Here is a 13,680-nt window from a genome sequence, read left to right on the forward strand (position 1 = left end):
TTTTGTCTTCAACCTCTGGTAGTTATATTAATTACATGAACATTATTCATGACGTATGTCTGCAGGTGAGCTCGCTGCATGTTCCTCAACCAGGAGTGCTCTCTTCAAGTATTCCATGCAAGTAAAGGCAGATGGAAAGAAAAGGTGAAAGAATCGTCAGACGAGGTTATTATCCATGCCAGAAATGTACCCTTCTTTATGCCACAGAAAAGAGCCTTTCCAACAAGTACACTTCTTTTAGAAGGTTGTTATAAAGCAACGGCTAATTACCTACAGATTTTAACTGATAGGTTAGTGGATAGAAACTAACTGCTAACTACAGTCGTGTCTGATATTTGTCCCCACTCTTTGTTCAGTGCTCTTCAACGAGGAAAAGCTACACCAGTGGAGTGTTTGTCCTCATCGATAATCACTTTCTTTTTTACAAGTTTAATTCTTCCTCTGAATGCAGAGTTTCTTTTTTATCTGAGGCATCAACTCAAGAAAGTTTTCTTGGATGCTTTCTAGGATTTTCCGTCATGGCTTCCTCTGTACTCCTACAGTAGCTGCTGCTCCGTCACTATGGTCTCTATCTTCCTGCCCCCTCTTGCTGTGCCTAGTTGATGGTAAACGCATCACTTCTGGTGGGCCAGTGCAGGAATGTCACAGCTGACATCAGACACCACAACTCAGTTATATACAGATAAAAAAATACAGAGCTTCCCTTGGTGGTGACGCACTTATTCAGTACGATGTGAACTTGTTGGGCTTCGTTCGTTCATTTATATGTAAAAGTCCCACACCATATAGCTTTAAATGGGTTATTTTCAGAGCTGAATAAATTGATGATAAACACAAACAAGACAACAGAATAATGGATCCTGTGTATCCTGTGATCTTGGCATTACCACTTAAAGGGGAATTCCATCGTTCGTCTGCACATCTTGAAGAGTACAACTGCATAAGTGAAAAAAAAACTTGTATAAAGTCTTTAGAGGCTTCAAAATCTGGTAAATGTCTTCAAGGGACGTCACGTGAGTCCAGTGTTGCCAACTTGGCGCACAACCGCTAGACTTTTCAGACCCTCTTAGGAACTTTATTTCTTAAAAGCAACAAATTCGGTGACGTACTGAGACCATCAGAGGAAAAGAGAGAAATATATTGTAATTCAATTCCATGCATGCTGCTCAGAGTAATCACAGTCCACGGCTCTTTGGCCATCAGCACAGGGTCTTTCCACCTCTTTCTTCTTGTGCAATGTACTAGGTGTGGAACAGGCATGAGGAGAGAAGACACCACTCGCAGCAGAAGTGAGAGTTCAGTTGTAGTGATCTTCTATGATTACCTTGCATGAGAAGGTTGTGCGCTAAAAAAAAAGTACCAAAGCTCTCATATCATTCAAAGATTTTGTTTGAGATTTTTCTATTGAATCTAATTCAGTGTAGTTTTGATGCTTTCATTGATGCACGGTGAAGTCACCAGTATGAAAATGAGCATATGACGTCACTTCAAGTATTTCAAGTGGACATCTTTTGATGTGACTTCAAATTTTATTAAACCAAATACTGTTTAAGACTATTTAAGTATATACCATTTTCTGTGAGAGGCTGTGACTTTATTTACATGAACGTATAGATCAATACATGATGTTCTTCTTACCTCCGCCAAGGAGGTTATGTTTTCACCGGCGTTGGTCTGTTTGTCTGTTTGTTTGTCTGCAAAATAATTCAAAAACTTATGAACGGATTTTGATGAAAATTTCAGGAAAGGTGGATAATGGGACAAGGAACAGATGATAAAAATTTGGTGGTGATCAGTTGAAGCAAAGTGGATAAAATAATAAATAAAATCTATCGTTTGACAGCCTCAGCAGCAATTCCAATTTCTAAAGAGACGGTGAAAATAGCGCCATCAGGTGGTCGGAAAGCACGTCTTGTTCTACTTGCTAAATATTGTTGTAATTCTAAAGTTGAAATTAATGTTCTGTGTTGGAAAAAAAGAAAGTGAAAAATACAAAAAAACATTGTATTCTGTGTTGGTACAAAATAAAAACGAAATAAATACACCACAGTGTCTCCATGGTGAAGGCATATATAACCTAATAATGACAGTGATGCAAATAACCTAATTGTGATGCAGGCTGCAAAATCTGATGCGGGGGGGGAATATCACCTACTAGACGGAGGTCTGCACTCTCTGAGTGGTTTTCTAGTTTCTATTTGCAGACCGAAATAACTTCTAAATTCTAATCTGGTGACTTTTAGCGACTTTCAAAGCTAGTGCTAGCTACTTTCACTGGAAACGAGTTGGCAACACTGCAGTCAGTGTTAGTTGGGGCTGAAGAAAACAAGTTTGAAAATGAAATAAAATCAGGAGGTGTGGAATTAGAAAGTCAGATCAGATTTCTGTAGCCAGGTCCTCATCTCTGCTTGAGGACAGCAGCTTGAGGCTACATTTGTTACTACTAAATGGACTGTACCTTTCTAGTCCTCCGACCACTCAAAGCGCTTTTTACACTACGAGTCACATTCTCCCATTCACACACACGTTCATACACTGGTGGCCAAGGCTACAATGCAAGGTGCCACCCGCTACTTCACCGTTGGAACAACCATCAGTAATTTGGGGTTCAGTATCTTGCTCAAGGATACTTCGGGATTGAACCATCAATCTTCAAATTAAAATCTGAGCCACAGCCGTCCCTACCAGAACTAGCATAACACACCCCTATTTTGCATCAAACTCATGGCTGTCAAGCTGCATTGGGGGTAATGTTGGTGCCAGATTTCGAAAATGAAGAAGAATATTATGCGGAATAGAAATAAGACAATGTCTCAGGTTCTGCGGCACCGAGTTTGATCCTTTTTAAGACAAAAATTATGTGAAAAGAAGTAGATGTAGAGTTTGGAGTATACTCAAACAGGTCTTGTAAAATAATATTCAGATTAACATCACAAGTGTCGAAACCACTAAGATACAAGAACACAGCACTTGTCAATCCAGGAACATGCCTCCAGTAATTCAGGATTTAGATTGATAAGGAAACCACAGGCTTCCTTCGCCCATCAGAGAATACAGAATAATAATCCTGACTTTAATCAACCCTGTAACCACTTATCTAATCCATTCACATGTCTCAGGTGACACTGAACTGTCCAAACACAACAACTGTTTGAAAATGCCCCAGCATTCGTGTCAGCCAGGTGTTGGACAGCTGCGTAGCGTCTCCTCTGAACACGGTTTGATTCATGGAAAATCAACAGAACTGGAGAAATGCAGCTGTTTTTTATGCATTTCTGGAGCTGCAGTGACCACTGACCCATTTTATGGCAAAAGGATTCATGTGTGTTTTCAATCAGCGTGTTCTTGTCCAGGAACAGACGACAGGACGCCAAGATATTGGTGAGGAAAAGATGATTAATGACAGCTCGCGAAAGGTCTGTAATGTAAGACTGCAAAACAAGCAGGTCATTTATGAAGCTGCAGGATGTTAATATTATTCAGATGTATTACCTAATTTGAATGTTATATCATTAAATGAGGTTGTTTGTGTAAGACTGTTGATGTATTTGGACTCCTGAATGCAATCCAGAACATTTTTGATCTTATCTTTCATCTTTGGTGATTAACTCTCACTGTGTGGTTTTTCTGCAGAGCAATGCCAACAGACCTACCATCGATCAAACACTGTGACATCGTCCTCCAGACTTTATGGTCATGAAATTTTGTTTCTTCACTTTCTGTCATTTTCTGTTTGTTTAATGATGTTAGTTACCAAGACTGCTGCTAGGTACCCACTTCTTTTTCTTTTTATTCCGAGCAAACTGCAGATGTAAAATACATAGCTTCCCACGTGCCATATATTTTGAGAGGAGAGCTATCAGACTCCAAGTGATGACAACTGTAAAAGCTTTTATAAGCTGCCAACAGTGTGAACCCAAGTGCCAACCTCCAGGTCTGAAAATGAAAGCAATGCTGCAGTGCTAAAAACTGCAGTTCCTCTAATGGCTACTTGAGGCTGGCTCCAAGAACGAGTCAGTCCCCACAGACCCCCATGTTAAAATGCTGAACTTTACAGCAGAAATAAACATGTTACAGCCTGGTACAAAAAACAGTTTTGGTCTCTTTGGCTAATTTTCACATTCATGACAACTGTGCGGGGGTGAATTTTTTATATAACTCACCTGTGTAAATGTTATTGAGGCTTAAATTATGCATAATTAAGGGCGTGGCCACTCTGAGTGACAGGAAGGTGCCTTCTGTAACAAGTTGCTACCACAGCAACAACTTTAGTTAGGTAATGTAGCCATGGCGTAACCCCAGATTAACAGAGAATAGGCATAGGTGTAGCTGTCACTATTTCAGTGTGTTCTGAAGTCATTAAAGTTAATTTTAAGATTTTGGTTGCCCATAAAAAGCCTCTTTTCATGTTTGGTTGTACTACAGGACCCTAAATGTCGAGTCGAATGTTCGGTTTTTCCAGTAAGCACATTTTGTTTTTATGTTTTTAAGCCTGTTTTTCTTCTGGCGAATATGACATTTAGCTTTAGCATTATCATAGTTAACCATAGTTGTAAATGCATTGTGCTAACCAAGCTAGCAGCTAGCATTAGGGTTAGCTCTATCTTCTTGCCCAAAGATGGTCACTTCTGGTTTCCAAAATCCAAGATGGTGACAGCCAAAATGCCTAACTCGAGGCTTGAAACGGGAGTCCACAAACCGATGGGTGAGGTACAGTGGCTACGTAACAGGACTAAGACCACCTCTTTAAGAAGGTCTTGGTCCGGGTGTTTTGGCTCACACCTGCCTAAATGAACCGCACTTAGGGGGCAAACAAACTTGAATTTGATTGAACCAAACCAAACAGGGCAGGTGTGAAGGCACCCTTAATGTGCATTCTTTCTAATGGCCAGTAGGGGGTGAGCGGATAGAGAAGTCTATGAGAAAATGACCCTACTTCTCACTTGATGAATGTAAACACAACAGTTTATGGCTTCAGTCTCTGGTTCCAAGTCTTTCTCCACACAGCATGATGCTCATTTTGTAGAGAACAGCACAACGGATGTTAATTTACACAAAAATGTTGCCAGCTGCTCTTGTAAATGCAAACTTAGATGTACCTGTTCTCTGATTTCCTTCATCTTCTCCACCTTCTTCAGCTTGTCGGCGTATTCTTGGACTTCTTTCAATCCCATGTCTTTGCACAGCCTCACCAAGAAACGCAGGCCTGGATAAACACACACACACACACACACACACACACACACAGTTTTTTTATTTCCTTTGCACTTCGATAAGTGCATCATCTGCTGTTTGTCAAGAGTTCTGTTTAAAACTGTGGAACAAACAGGATGAATTACCTTCCACATTTTCTGGGAACTTGCGGTGAATGTCTTTATATGTTTCCAGAGCTTTCTGGTAGTTTCCTGTGAGGGAAAAAAGAAAAGCATTTATGTTTACAACTCTAACTAAGCTCATTGCTAGGTCACTCAGCAAAAACAGGCTCAATCGATTGTTTTAAAGCTGTTACGTGAAACAGCTGTTACTCTTTCCCACACTCACAGTCAGTAAATACACATTCAAACTTAACAAGATCAGAGTGGACAGAAACAACTGAGCACTGCTGCTTGTGTATCATGGACATGATAAAGTTTGGGAATTCCAATGTGGAGTGAATCTGTACTTCTGTAATCTGGTTTTCAGTGTCAGGTTGGCAGAGAATATGCAAAACATGATATTTTACTGTTTCATGAAATGAAGTACAGAATCATTCTCACCACTTCTTCTGTAGCAGCTTGCCACCATCAGCTGCCACTGCACCTGGGTTGGTCTGAGGAACACAGTAGAAATACATCACATACACTGAACTTCCTTTTTGTTTTTTAAAGAAACTGTGTGTAAGATTTAGGAGGATTTCTCTGCATCTACGAGCGAGGACTGCAGATTACAACCAGCTGAAACTTCTCCTAGTTAGAATTCCTTCAGTGTTCATTGTTCAGGAGGTTTTCACTGGGAGCTGAATTACCTGCAGAGGTCTCTTCCTCTCCAAAGCAAAGAGATCTGGTGATTAAAATCAGTAAAAACACTGAATAAAGCAGCCTCACTTTACTAATCAGTGTTTTGTGATGCTTTCTGGCTCATAGCAGACACGTCGCTAGTCCAGTACCTGCTAATGTGTGCGCAACTTTTTTCTGATCCAGACGGTCAGGAGGTTTTTACCGGGAGCTGAATTATCCGCAGAGGTCTCTTCCTCTCCAAAATAAACAGAGCGGGTGATGTTTAAAATCAGCTTTTTTTTTGATGCTGCTAAGGTGGCCGACGTGAAAGCGTGTAGTCCTGTCTAGAGCCAGTGTTTGTTTTGTCCATTCTGGGCTACTGTAGAAACGTGGTGGTGGACATTTCCTTGGTCAAGGACCTGCTCCATATGTTGATATGAACAGGTCATTGTAAGGTAACCAAAACACGATGACTCTTATTTTGAGGTGATTATACGCTAAAGAAAACATACTTTTTATATTAAAAAAATTCACACTGATTAATCACGTTCTGTGGTGCCCTTTAACCCAGTGTGTTACTGAAGGCCACAGTGGCTTTGTCACACTGCTTGGCCCTGTGAATGGAACATTTACATTTTAAAAACGCCCACATGGAACAGTTGATAGTAGCACCGTTCTCTGCAGTTTCTGCAGAAAGAATTTTAGTACCACCGAAGTACTTCAAGACTGAAATATCACCTCAACACAAAGCATTTAGAAACGAACCCAGAGGTCTGAGCTAGCACAGCCTCTGATGCTGAAGTTAGCAGCCAGCCACGTCAAGCCACATGCGACAAGGCGTTCAGACACAAACTGAGTAAGTCTACCTGTGACTAACTTACTCCCTCACAGAATGGACTGCAATGGACAGCAAACCAGTTTAGGTGGTAGAGGACAGGGGGACAATTGTGTCCAGAATCCAGCAGCTTTACTTCAACACATTTGCCAAAATTAATTAAACTGAATTTTTAAAAGTATGCTTACAGCAAAAGTTGATGTGTGCAATTAATTTAGATTAGTCACAGAGCATGTCATTAATTAGATTAATATTTTTAATTGCTTGACAGCTCTATATATTATATTCCATTTCTGCCATAATCCTCCTAAATCCTACATACTGGACCTTTAAAGAAGAGACTGGTAAATGAAGAAAAACAATTCGGAATTCAGCTGAAAGACAAACAAAACCAAATAATCTGTCCTCTTTGTTCAGGACAGAAAACAACTTCCAGATGAAGCTTTGTGGTTGATTAAAGCAGAATACAACGATTAAAACAAGATGAAATGAGACATGAATCATTTAATCAAGTCAGAAAAGTGTAGACATAACATTGTTTCTCAGGAAGAACTGAACTTTACCAGGAAACAATGCCAGTATATGAACTGCCAGTTGAATGAATGAATGAATGAATGAATGAACAATCACTTTGTTAATGACTATCACTGGTGGTCACTTACTGTATGAGTGTGGCTCTTTCGAAGTACTGAATGGCCTTCTCACAGAACTGTGTGTCGATGTAGTAAGCCCCGAGCCACTCAATCACATCGATGTTAGAGGGGAAGTACCTGAAGGACTGGACAGCAACACAAATAACCAAAATCAGAGCGCTTACGGGGCCTGTGCTTACTGTATTTTTTTCCATTTTCAGATCCACTGCTGTCAATGTAGACATGGGGAGGGCGCGCTCAAAAGCCAGAGCAACAAAAAGCAGGTCACATAGCACCCCTAAACACACGCCAGGGTGTTCTTTCAATGTTCACAAAATATTAGTGGATCATTGCTTTCATATTCAATAGCATATGAAATTAAGAAAAAAAATTCACTCAAGGCAAGGTAAGGAAGGTAGTCGTCTTGGATACTGTGCAGTAATATTCATTTTTCAAACACATTTAAGGATTTCAGATGCAAAAGAACTCTGCCCTTTGCACACTCTGCTGTTCAGCCTTGCAATTATTTTGATTTGGTGGTGGAATTCATCTCAGGCATGGCTCCCCTGCTCTATAGCACCCCCCAATGACTTTCATCCTTTGAATGCGGTCAATTATTTTCATTTTCTCTGTACCGATCCTCTACCAGTATCATCCATGACCACAAAATATTACATCAACAATAAAATTCTCTAGTGAAAAATCTCCTCCTGCTTTCATTTAACTGGCTAACATACTACTCACTGCAAAATTATGCCTGGGATAATGTAAACACAGACTCTATCGGTCTACCTGCTTTAAATTGTTTGGCCTGATTTTGTGGAGGAATCAGACCCGGGGACAGGCGTCAAGAATAATTATACAGAAATCTTCTTGCTGATGTAGGGCCAGTTAAAAAGTCCTTGTAGTTGCTTCAAGTCCTCAGACAGAAAAAACATTAAATCATCTCTTACCTCATAGTAGTACTGGAAAGCCTGGGACTTGTCCCCCTCTGCATCGTAGAGCTTTCCCAGTTTGGCCAGTGCCTGGGGGTCGGTGTGAGTTACACTCAGCACCTGTAACAACCACTCAATTGCCTGCTGGCGGTCATTCAGAAGCTCATAGATGAAGCCAGTGAGTCAAGGACCAACAGATGCTCACGTGGGAATGAACACAGACACAGAGTTGAATCTCTCAATGAGCACCCAGAAACGTCTACTGAGGTACAACATTTTCAAAGCAGTTCCAGACAAACATACGCAATAGATTACACTTGTTATCAGTAGGATACAGGTTGGCCAGCTGGTACATGACTTGTGCGCTGTTCCTCAGAATCGCATGGAGCTTCAAGAAGCAGTCGAGAGCCTCCTCCAGACGATCCAGTCTCTTATAGGTTAGACCTGGTACAAGTGGACAATGAACAAAAAAACTTAACTTATGTACTGTGAATCTAAGGCCAATCTGATACTGACACTACAACAAGTGTCTTAAAGTGTCTTATAACAAGTGCCTTTGCCACCTTGCAATATGAGAAAGAGTCGTCTCATCTAGTTGCATTGGTGCGAACCAAGAGGTTTTTAGAACGCTGCACAGCATATTCGCAAATCTTTGGTCTGCACTGGGCTTTAGGCATCCATGATATTCATGAATGAATGATCCATGTGCACTTTGTGTTAAGGTTACTATAAATCAATGTCTAGATTATCCGCTACTACACTGTATCATGGACATGGATGTTACCCAGGTTGTAGAGGGCCTCGGTGCAGGACGAATCATTCCTCAGAGCTTCTTTGTAGAACTCTGCAGCCTTCTCATAGTCTTGTTTGACGAACACCGTGTTGCCCTTGTTGATAAGTGCTGCCGGGTTGTAGCGATCAGCAGTCATGGCAAGGTCAGCGTACCGGTCGGCCTGGTCGTAGTCCTTCTCCTGTAACACAGAAAGATCAGAGAGGAAGAATAAACCGGCAGCAGGTTGGTACAGAGAGCGGAGGCTGTGATTCAGCCATTGTTACAACTGGAAATACACTCGACAGCAAACATCCACTGTGCTGAAGTGTCCTTGAGCACCTGAACAACTCATTCAGCTTCTTTATAAATGTATCTGTGTGTTATCTGAGAGCCTTTTGATTAGTCAATGAGAGGTTCTTACCAGGAAGTAGAGGAAGGAGAGGTTGGTGGCAGCAGCACTCTTCACTCTGCTGTCCTTCTTCTCAAACGTCTTCAGAGTCTCCACTGCCTGATAACACATAATAAAAAGCTGTCAGGGTAAACATTATATATACAATAATACTGCATAACTTCAGTACAAGCCGATTACCCCAGTATGTAAAACACCTACAGTATATAAATTAGACAAGTGAAGGGACCCCTATAAACCATGAAGTAAACCCCAATTTATGAAAGAGTTTAAAGATAAAAAATGACTGATGATGATACACAGTGTAATGAGCTTTTTCCTCAGACACATAACTTTGAAATAAAACTATTCATATTTAATTGGTTGTTATGCTGCTGGAAGTGTGTTACATACTGGGGAGATTTTCCAGTTTTAAAGTTGTAAAAGTTTTCAGAAACCACCACCTAGGCTACAGCTGCATGGATGCTACAGGTTAAACCACCACCGTCTATCAGGAGTGTTAAAGCACCACACACACATGCATCAGATGAATATGGAGCTCCAAAGTGTTCAGTATCGGATAAATTAATAGATACTTATGAAATAAATAATCACATGAAAACATCATGGAAAATATATATAAGTTAAACAATCATTAGTGAAATAATTCATGAAACTCAACTCATTATAAAATGTTATTTCGTCCTCAGGGCTGGGCGATAAAATGTACGTCAGTGACGATGATAAACTATAGTCATTTTTACTCAACATGAATAGTCCTGGATAGATCCAAACAGTGTCATGTAGCATAAGTTAACAGACAGCTGTCAGTCAATCTGCAGTGTTGGGGATCTGCGTCATTGTATATGCCTATTTTTCACTGCAAAGTTTGTGCCGAGGTGAGGAGGAATTGAAAGTAGCGTGGACATAACAAAAAGAGAGGAAAACCAATCACATGTGCCCTGTCTCTTTAGATAGCAAGTTCAACAAATGCTACCAGAGTTAGCCAGTTAGCTCCTTTTAGCGGGAGACAACAATGTCAAAGTAATTCTGAACCAACCATCTATTTTCAGCTCTAAATAAAAACAGCACACCACTGTCATGAAAAGTGATATTATAAAGTAAAACTTGGCATGATATGAAAGTGTTACTGGGACAAATACCAAAATTAAATAAAAACTGACTTTAGAAAAAGGGCATTTTGAAATAAAGTGTCTATAGTGAAATAAAACTGATATCCAGCTAATCAGAAAAATGAACAATGACAAAACGTTTTGAGTTGAAAATTGTTGATTCATTTATATATTTCACAAAATGAATTCATATGGTTATCAACTTCATAATGTCTTTCTAATTTCCTGATATCGAACATTTTGGGGTTCCACAGATGTAAGGCCTGTCGATGTTAGAGAGTTGGCTGCTGTAGGTTCATATAATTGAAAAACCTTGGAGCTGGCAAGTGTTATCAGTGTTCAACTGCTGACCGCAGACCAGCTCCACTGGCAAAGCTGCAGTTCGTTATGAACTCAGCGGTAAATTGTTAACGAAGGTATAATTATAATTTCCTTCACTGGTCTGTGGGTTTTAAAGCAATAACTGCTTTTCCAACTTCCCCTGGCAGTGTTGTTATTTGGAAAAGTGCAATGTTAAGTAGTAACATGTCAGGAAAAAGAAAAAAGAAAACCCAACACAATCTAAAAGTGAACATGGAAACAGAAAGCACACATACCTCAACCTTAGGCATGCAGATGGGAAGAAAACAAGACAAAAGCAAGAGAGAATGGAGGGTAATGAGAAGGGGGAAATCTGAGTCTGATACTGCACACTCCTAAAACACCATGAGCAGGAGAAAACGGACATGTAAAACAACGCTGGTAAATAATGTTGTAATAAATATACAAATCACAAAAGATGGAAAAATGAAATGAAGAGGACAACAAAGACCGGATCACCCACATCTTACGTGTATTTAAAGGGAAATACCACCCACTTTAACAATTTCTGCATACAATATTTGGCATGTTCTATCAAATCTATTACAAGGTGGCAGATATTAGCACAATACTGCAGCAACAAACACAAACTGAAGGAGTGAGCAGCCTAAACTGAGTGGTATTGCCCTTTATCCCGTTAAGACAAACAGTCACCTGGTTGAAGTCCTTCTGTCTGAGGTAGGTGATGGCTTTGTTTATCTCCAGATCGTTGGCAAGCTCCACATACTGAGAGCTCTTCACCATGTCCACACACCTAAAAGAGAAAAACAAGAACCATACATGCACAGTGTAACACTGCTATCTGCTGCCTGCCTCTTTTACTGGCCTGAAACTGTGCAAAATAAATTTAAAAACTTGTGTCCAGCAGTTATTATTGTTTCCATCTTTGCCTGTAGAGTGATCTAAGTGGGTGGGAAGTCCAGGAAAATTGTAAATCTGATTACGGGGATCAAGAGAAAACATTCTAAGACATCCAGTGACACTCCCTAAACTTTTGATTTGCAGTCCCAAAACAGAATTTTGATTAAAGCTGGGCTCAGACTACAGGAGTTTTATAATCCTCACTGGTTTTGAAGCCAGGTTGCGTCATATTCATCAGGAGAAAATTCACCGATGTTGTTCTTTCCAATCTCAAACATGCACATATTACAAGATTTAAAATTAGGGTACAACACCAACTACAGGATATTTATTAAGATTATTGTGCCAAAGAGAGCATGAATGCACCATGTGATCTCATGGGGAGACCAATGTAAACCAAATAGAGTAACATGGTGTGACAATTTGCTGTAATGTTAACCAATGCTTTGCAGTGAGAAAAACGAGAGCAGAACGCTAAACGAGTCTGGATGAGAAAATGGTCAACACTATTCTTCAGCAAGGTGAGATTTGACTGTCTTTTTAAACATTTAACAACAGTAGTAAGCTGGCTAACATTAGCCACTCATTACTGTTACGTTATCATAACCATAAACATCCAGATTGTAAATCCTAAATATCAAACATGTTTGAAATTACCAGGGCGGCCCTGATGAGTCTGTGTGCAGTTCAGGAGGTTTAGGACTCATTTTTATGCTGACGATACACAGATGTACCTGCCCGTTAGATCCACAGACCATGGAATGATGGGTTCACTCAATGACTGCCTTACTGATGTTAAAAGCTGGATGTCAAAAAATGTCTTCAGCTGAACTCAGACTAAACAGAGATTGTTGTCATCGGGCTCCACCACATTACTTAATAAATTCTACCTTTGGCTGGTCCCCTATTGGATAATATCAAACCTGTTGCAAGAATTTTTGAAGTGTGGTTTCAGAGTAATTAAAGTTTCGAGCAGCATGTCACAAAGCTTATGCAACTTTTATCATCTTAGAAATATTTCAAAATATGATCCATTTGAACTTGTAAAGACACAGAGACAATTTCACACGCCTTCATTTCTTCACGCCTCAATTACTGCATCTGCTTCTTTTCTTGCCTGAATCAAAAATCGACTCCAGAATGTACAGAAGTCAGTTGCTAAGAGGCATGATCACATCACTCCAGTTTTAGCCTCTTTACACTGGTACACAGTATGTTTTAGAATAGATTTTATTGATTACTTCAATACGGCTCTTCATGGTCTCTCTCCCAGCTACATCTCTGACCTCTTAATGCTGTATGCGCAAGGACATACTTTGGTCGTCGGGCAAAGGTCTTTGGTCTGTTTCAGAGGCCTGACTAAAAAACTTAAGTAGACAGAGCATTTGCTGTCAGAACCCTCAAGGCTCTGGAACAGTCTGCCCGAGAAAATCAGGTCGGCCGAGTCAGTGATCTCTTTTAAATCCCTTCTTATAACATACTTAAATCTGAGAGCCTTTCCTGATTTTACTTGAGTTTTAAGTTCATTTAGACCATCTCTTATTTCCTCAGTTTTTATATACTAAAGTGTTTTATCAGTTCTTTTAAAAGTTGTTGTTTTCATGTCTTGTCTGTTTATGATATTACTATTATCATAAGACCTGATCTGTAAACCTCTCACATTACTTTATAATCTGGGCCGAACATTAGTACCAAACAAAGTCCATGACTAGATTTCCCTTTTTTATTGGGAGGAGTGAATTCAGGGTAAATTCTCAAAACTCCTGTAGTCTGAGCCCAGTTCAGCATC

The 13,680-nt window shown here is 40.0% G+C and overlaps 1 protein-coding gene across 1 annotated transcript in view; it reads right to left on the reverse strand.

The window, feature by feature from the left end:
- The window catches only part of ift88 (intraflagellar transport 88 homolog), a 34,712-nt gene that overhangs the window by 11,912 nt on the left and 9,120 nt on the right, over positions 1 to 13,680 (reverse strand). The window contains exons 13-21 of the mRNA XM_049595129.1: positions 11,685 to 11,784; positions 9,571 to 9,657; positions 9,162 to 9,348; positions 8,714 to 8,821; positions 8,396 to 8,547; positions 7,473 to 7,588; positions 5,757 to 5,809; positions 5,340 to 5,405; positions 5,100 to 5,206 (exon numbers count right to left, since the gene is read on the reverse strand). Of these exons, the coding sequence (XP_049451086.1) occupies positions 5,100 to 5,206; positions 5,340 to 5,405; positions 5,757 to 5,809; positions 7,473 to 7,588; positions 8,396 to 8,547; positions 8,714 to 8,821; positions 9,162 to 9,348; positions 9,571 to 9,657; positions 11,685 to 11,784 (976 nt within the window). The remainder of the gene's footprint in view (positions 1 to 5,099; positions 5,207 to 5,339; positions 5,406 to 5,756; positions 5,810 to 7,472; positions 7,589 to 8,395; positions 8,548 to 8,713; positions 8,822 to 9,161; positions 9,349 to 9,570; positions 9,658 to 11,684; positions 11,785 to 13,680) is intronic.

Source organism: Epinephelus fuscoguttatus, linkage group LG13 (assembly GCF_011397635.1).
Source record: "Epinephelus fuscoguttatus linkage group LG13, E.fuscoguttatus.final_Chr_v1".
NCBI lineage: Eukaryota > Metazoa > Chordata > Actinopteri > Perciformes > Serranidae > Epinephelus > Epinephelus fuscoguttatus.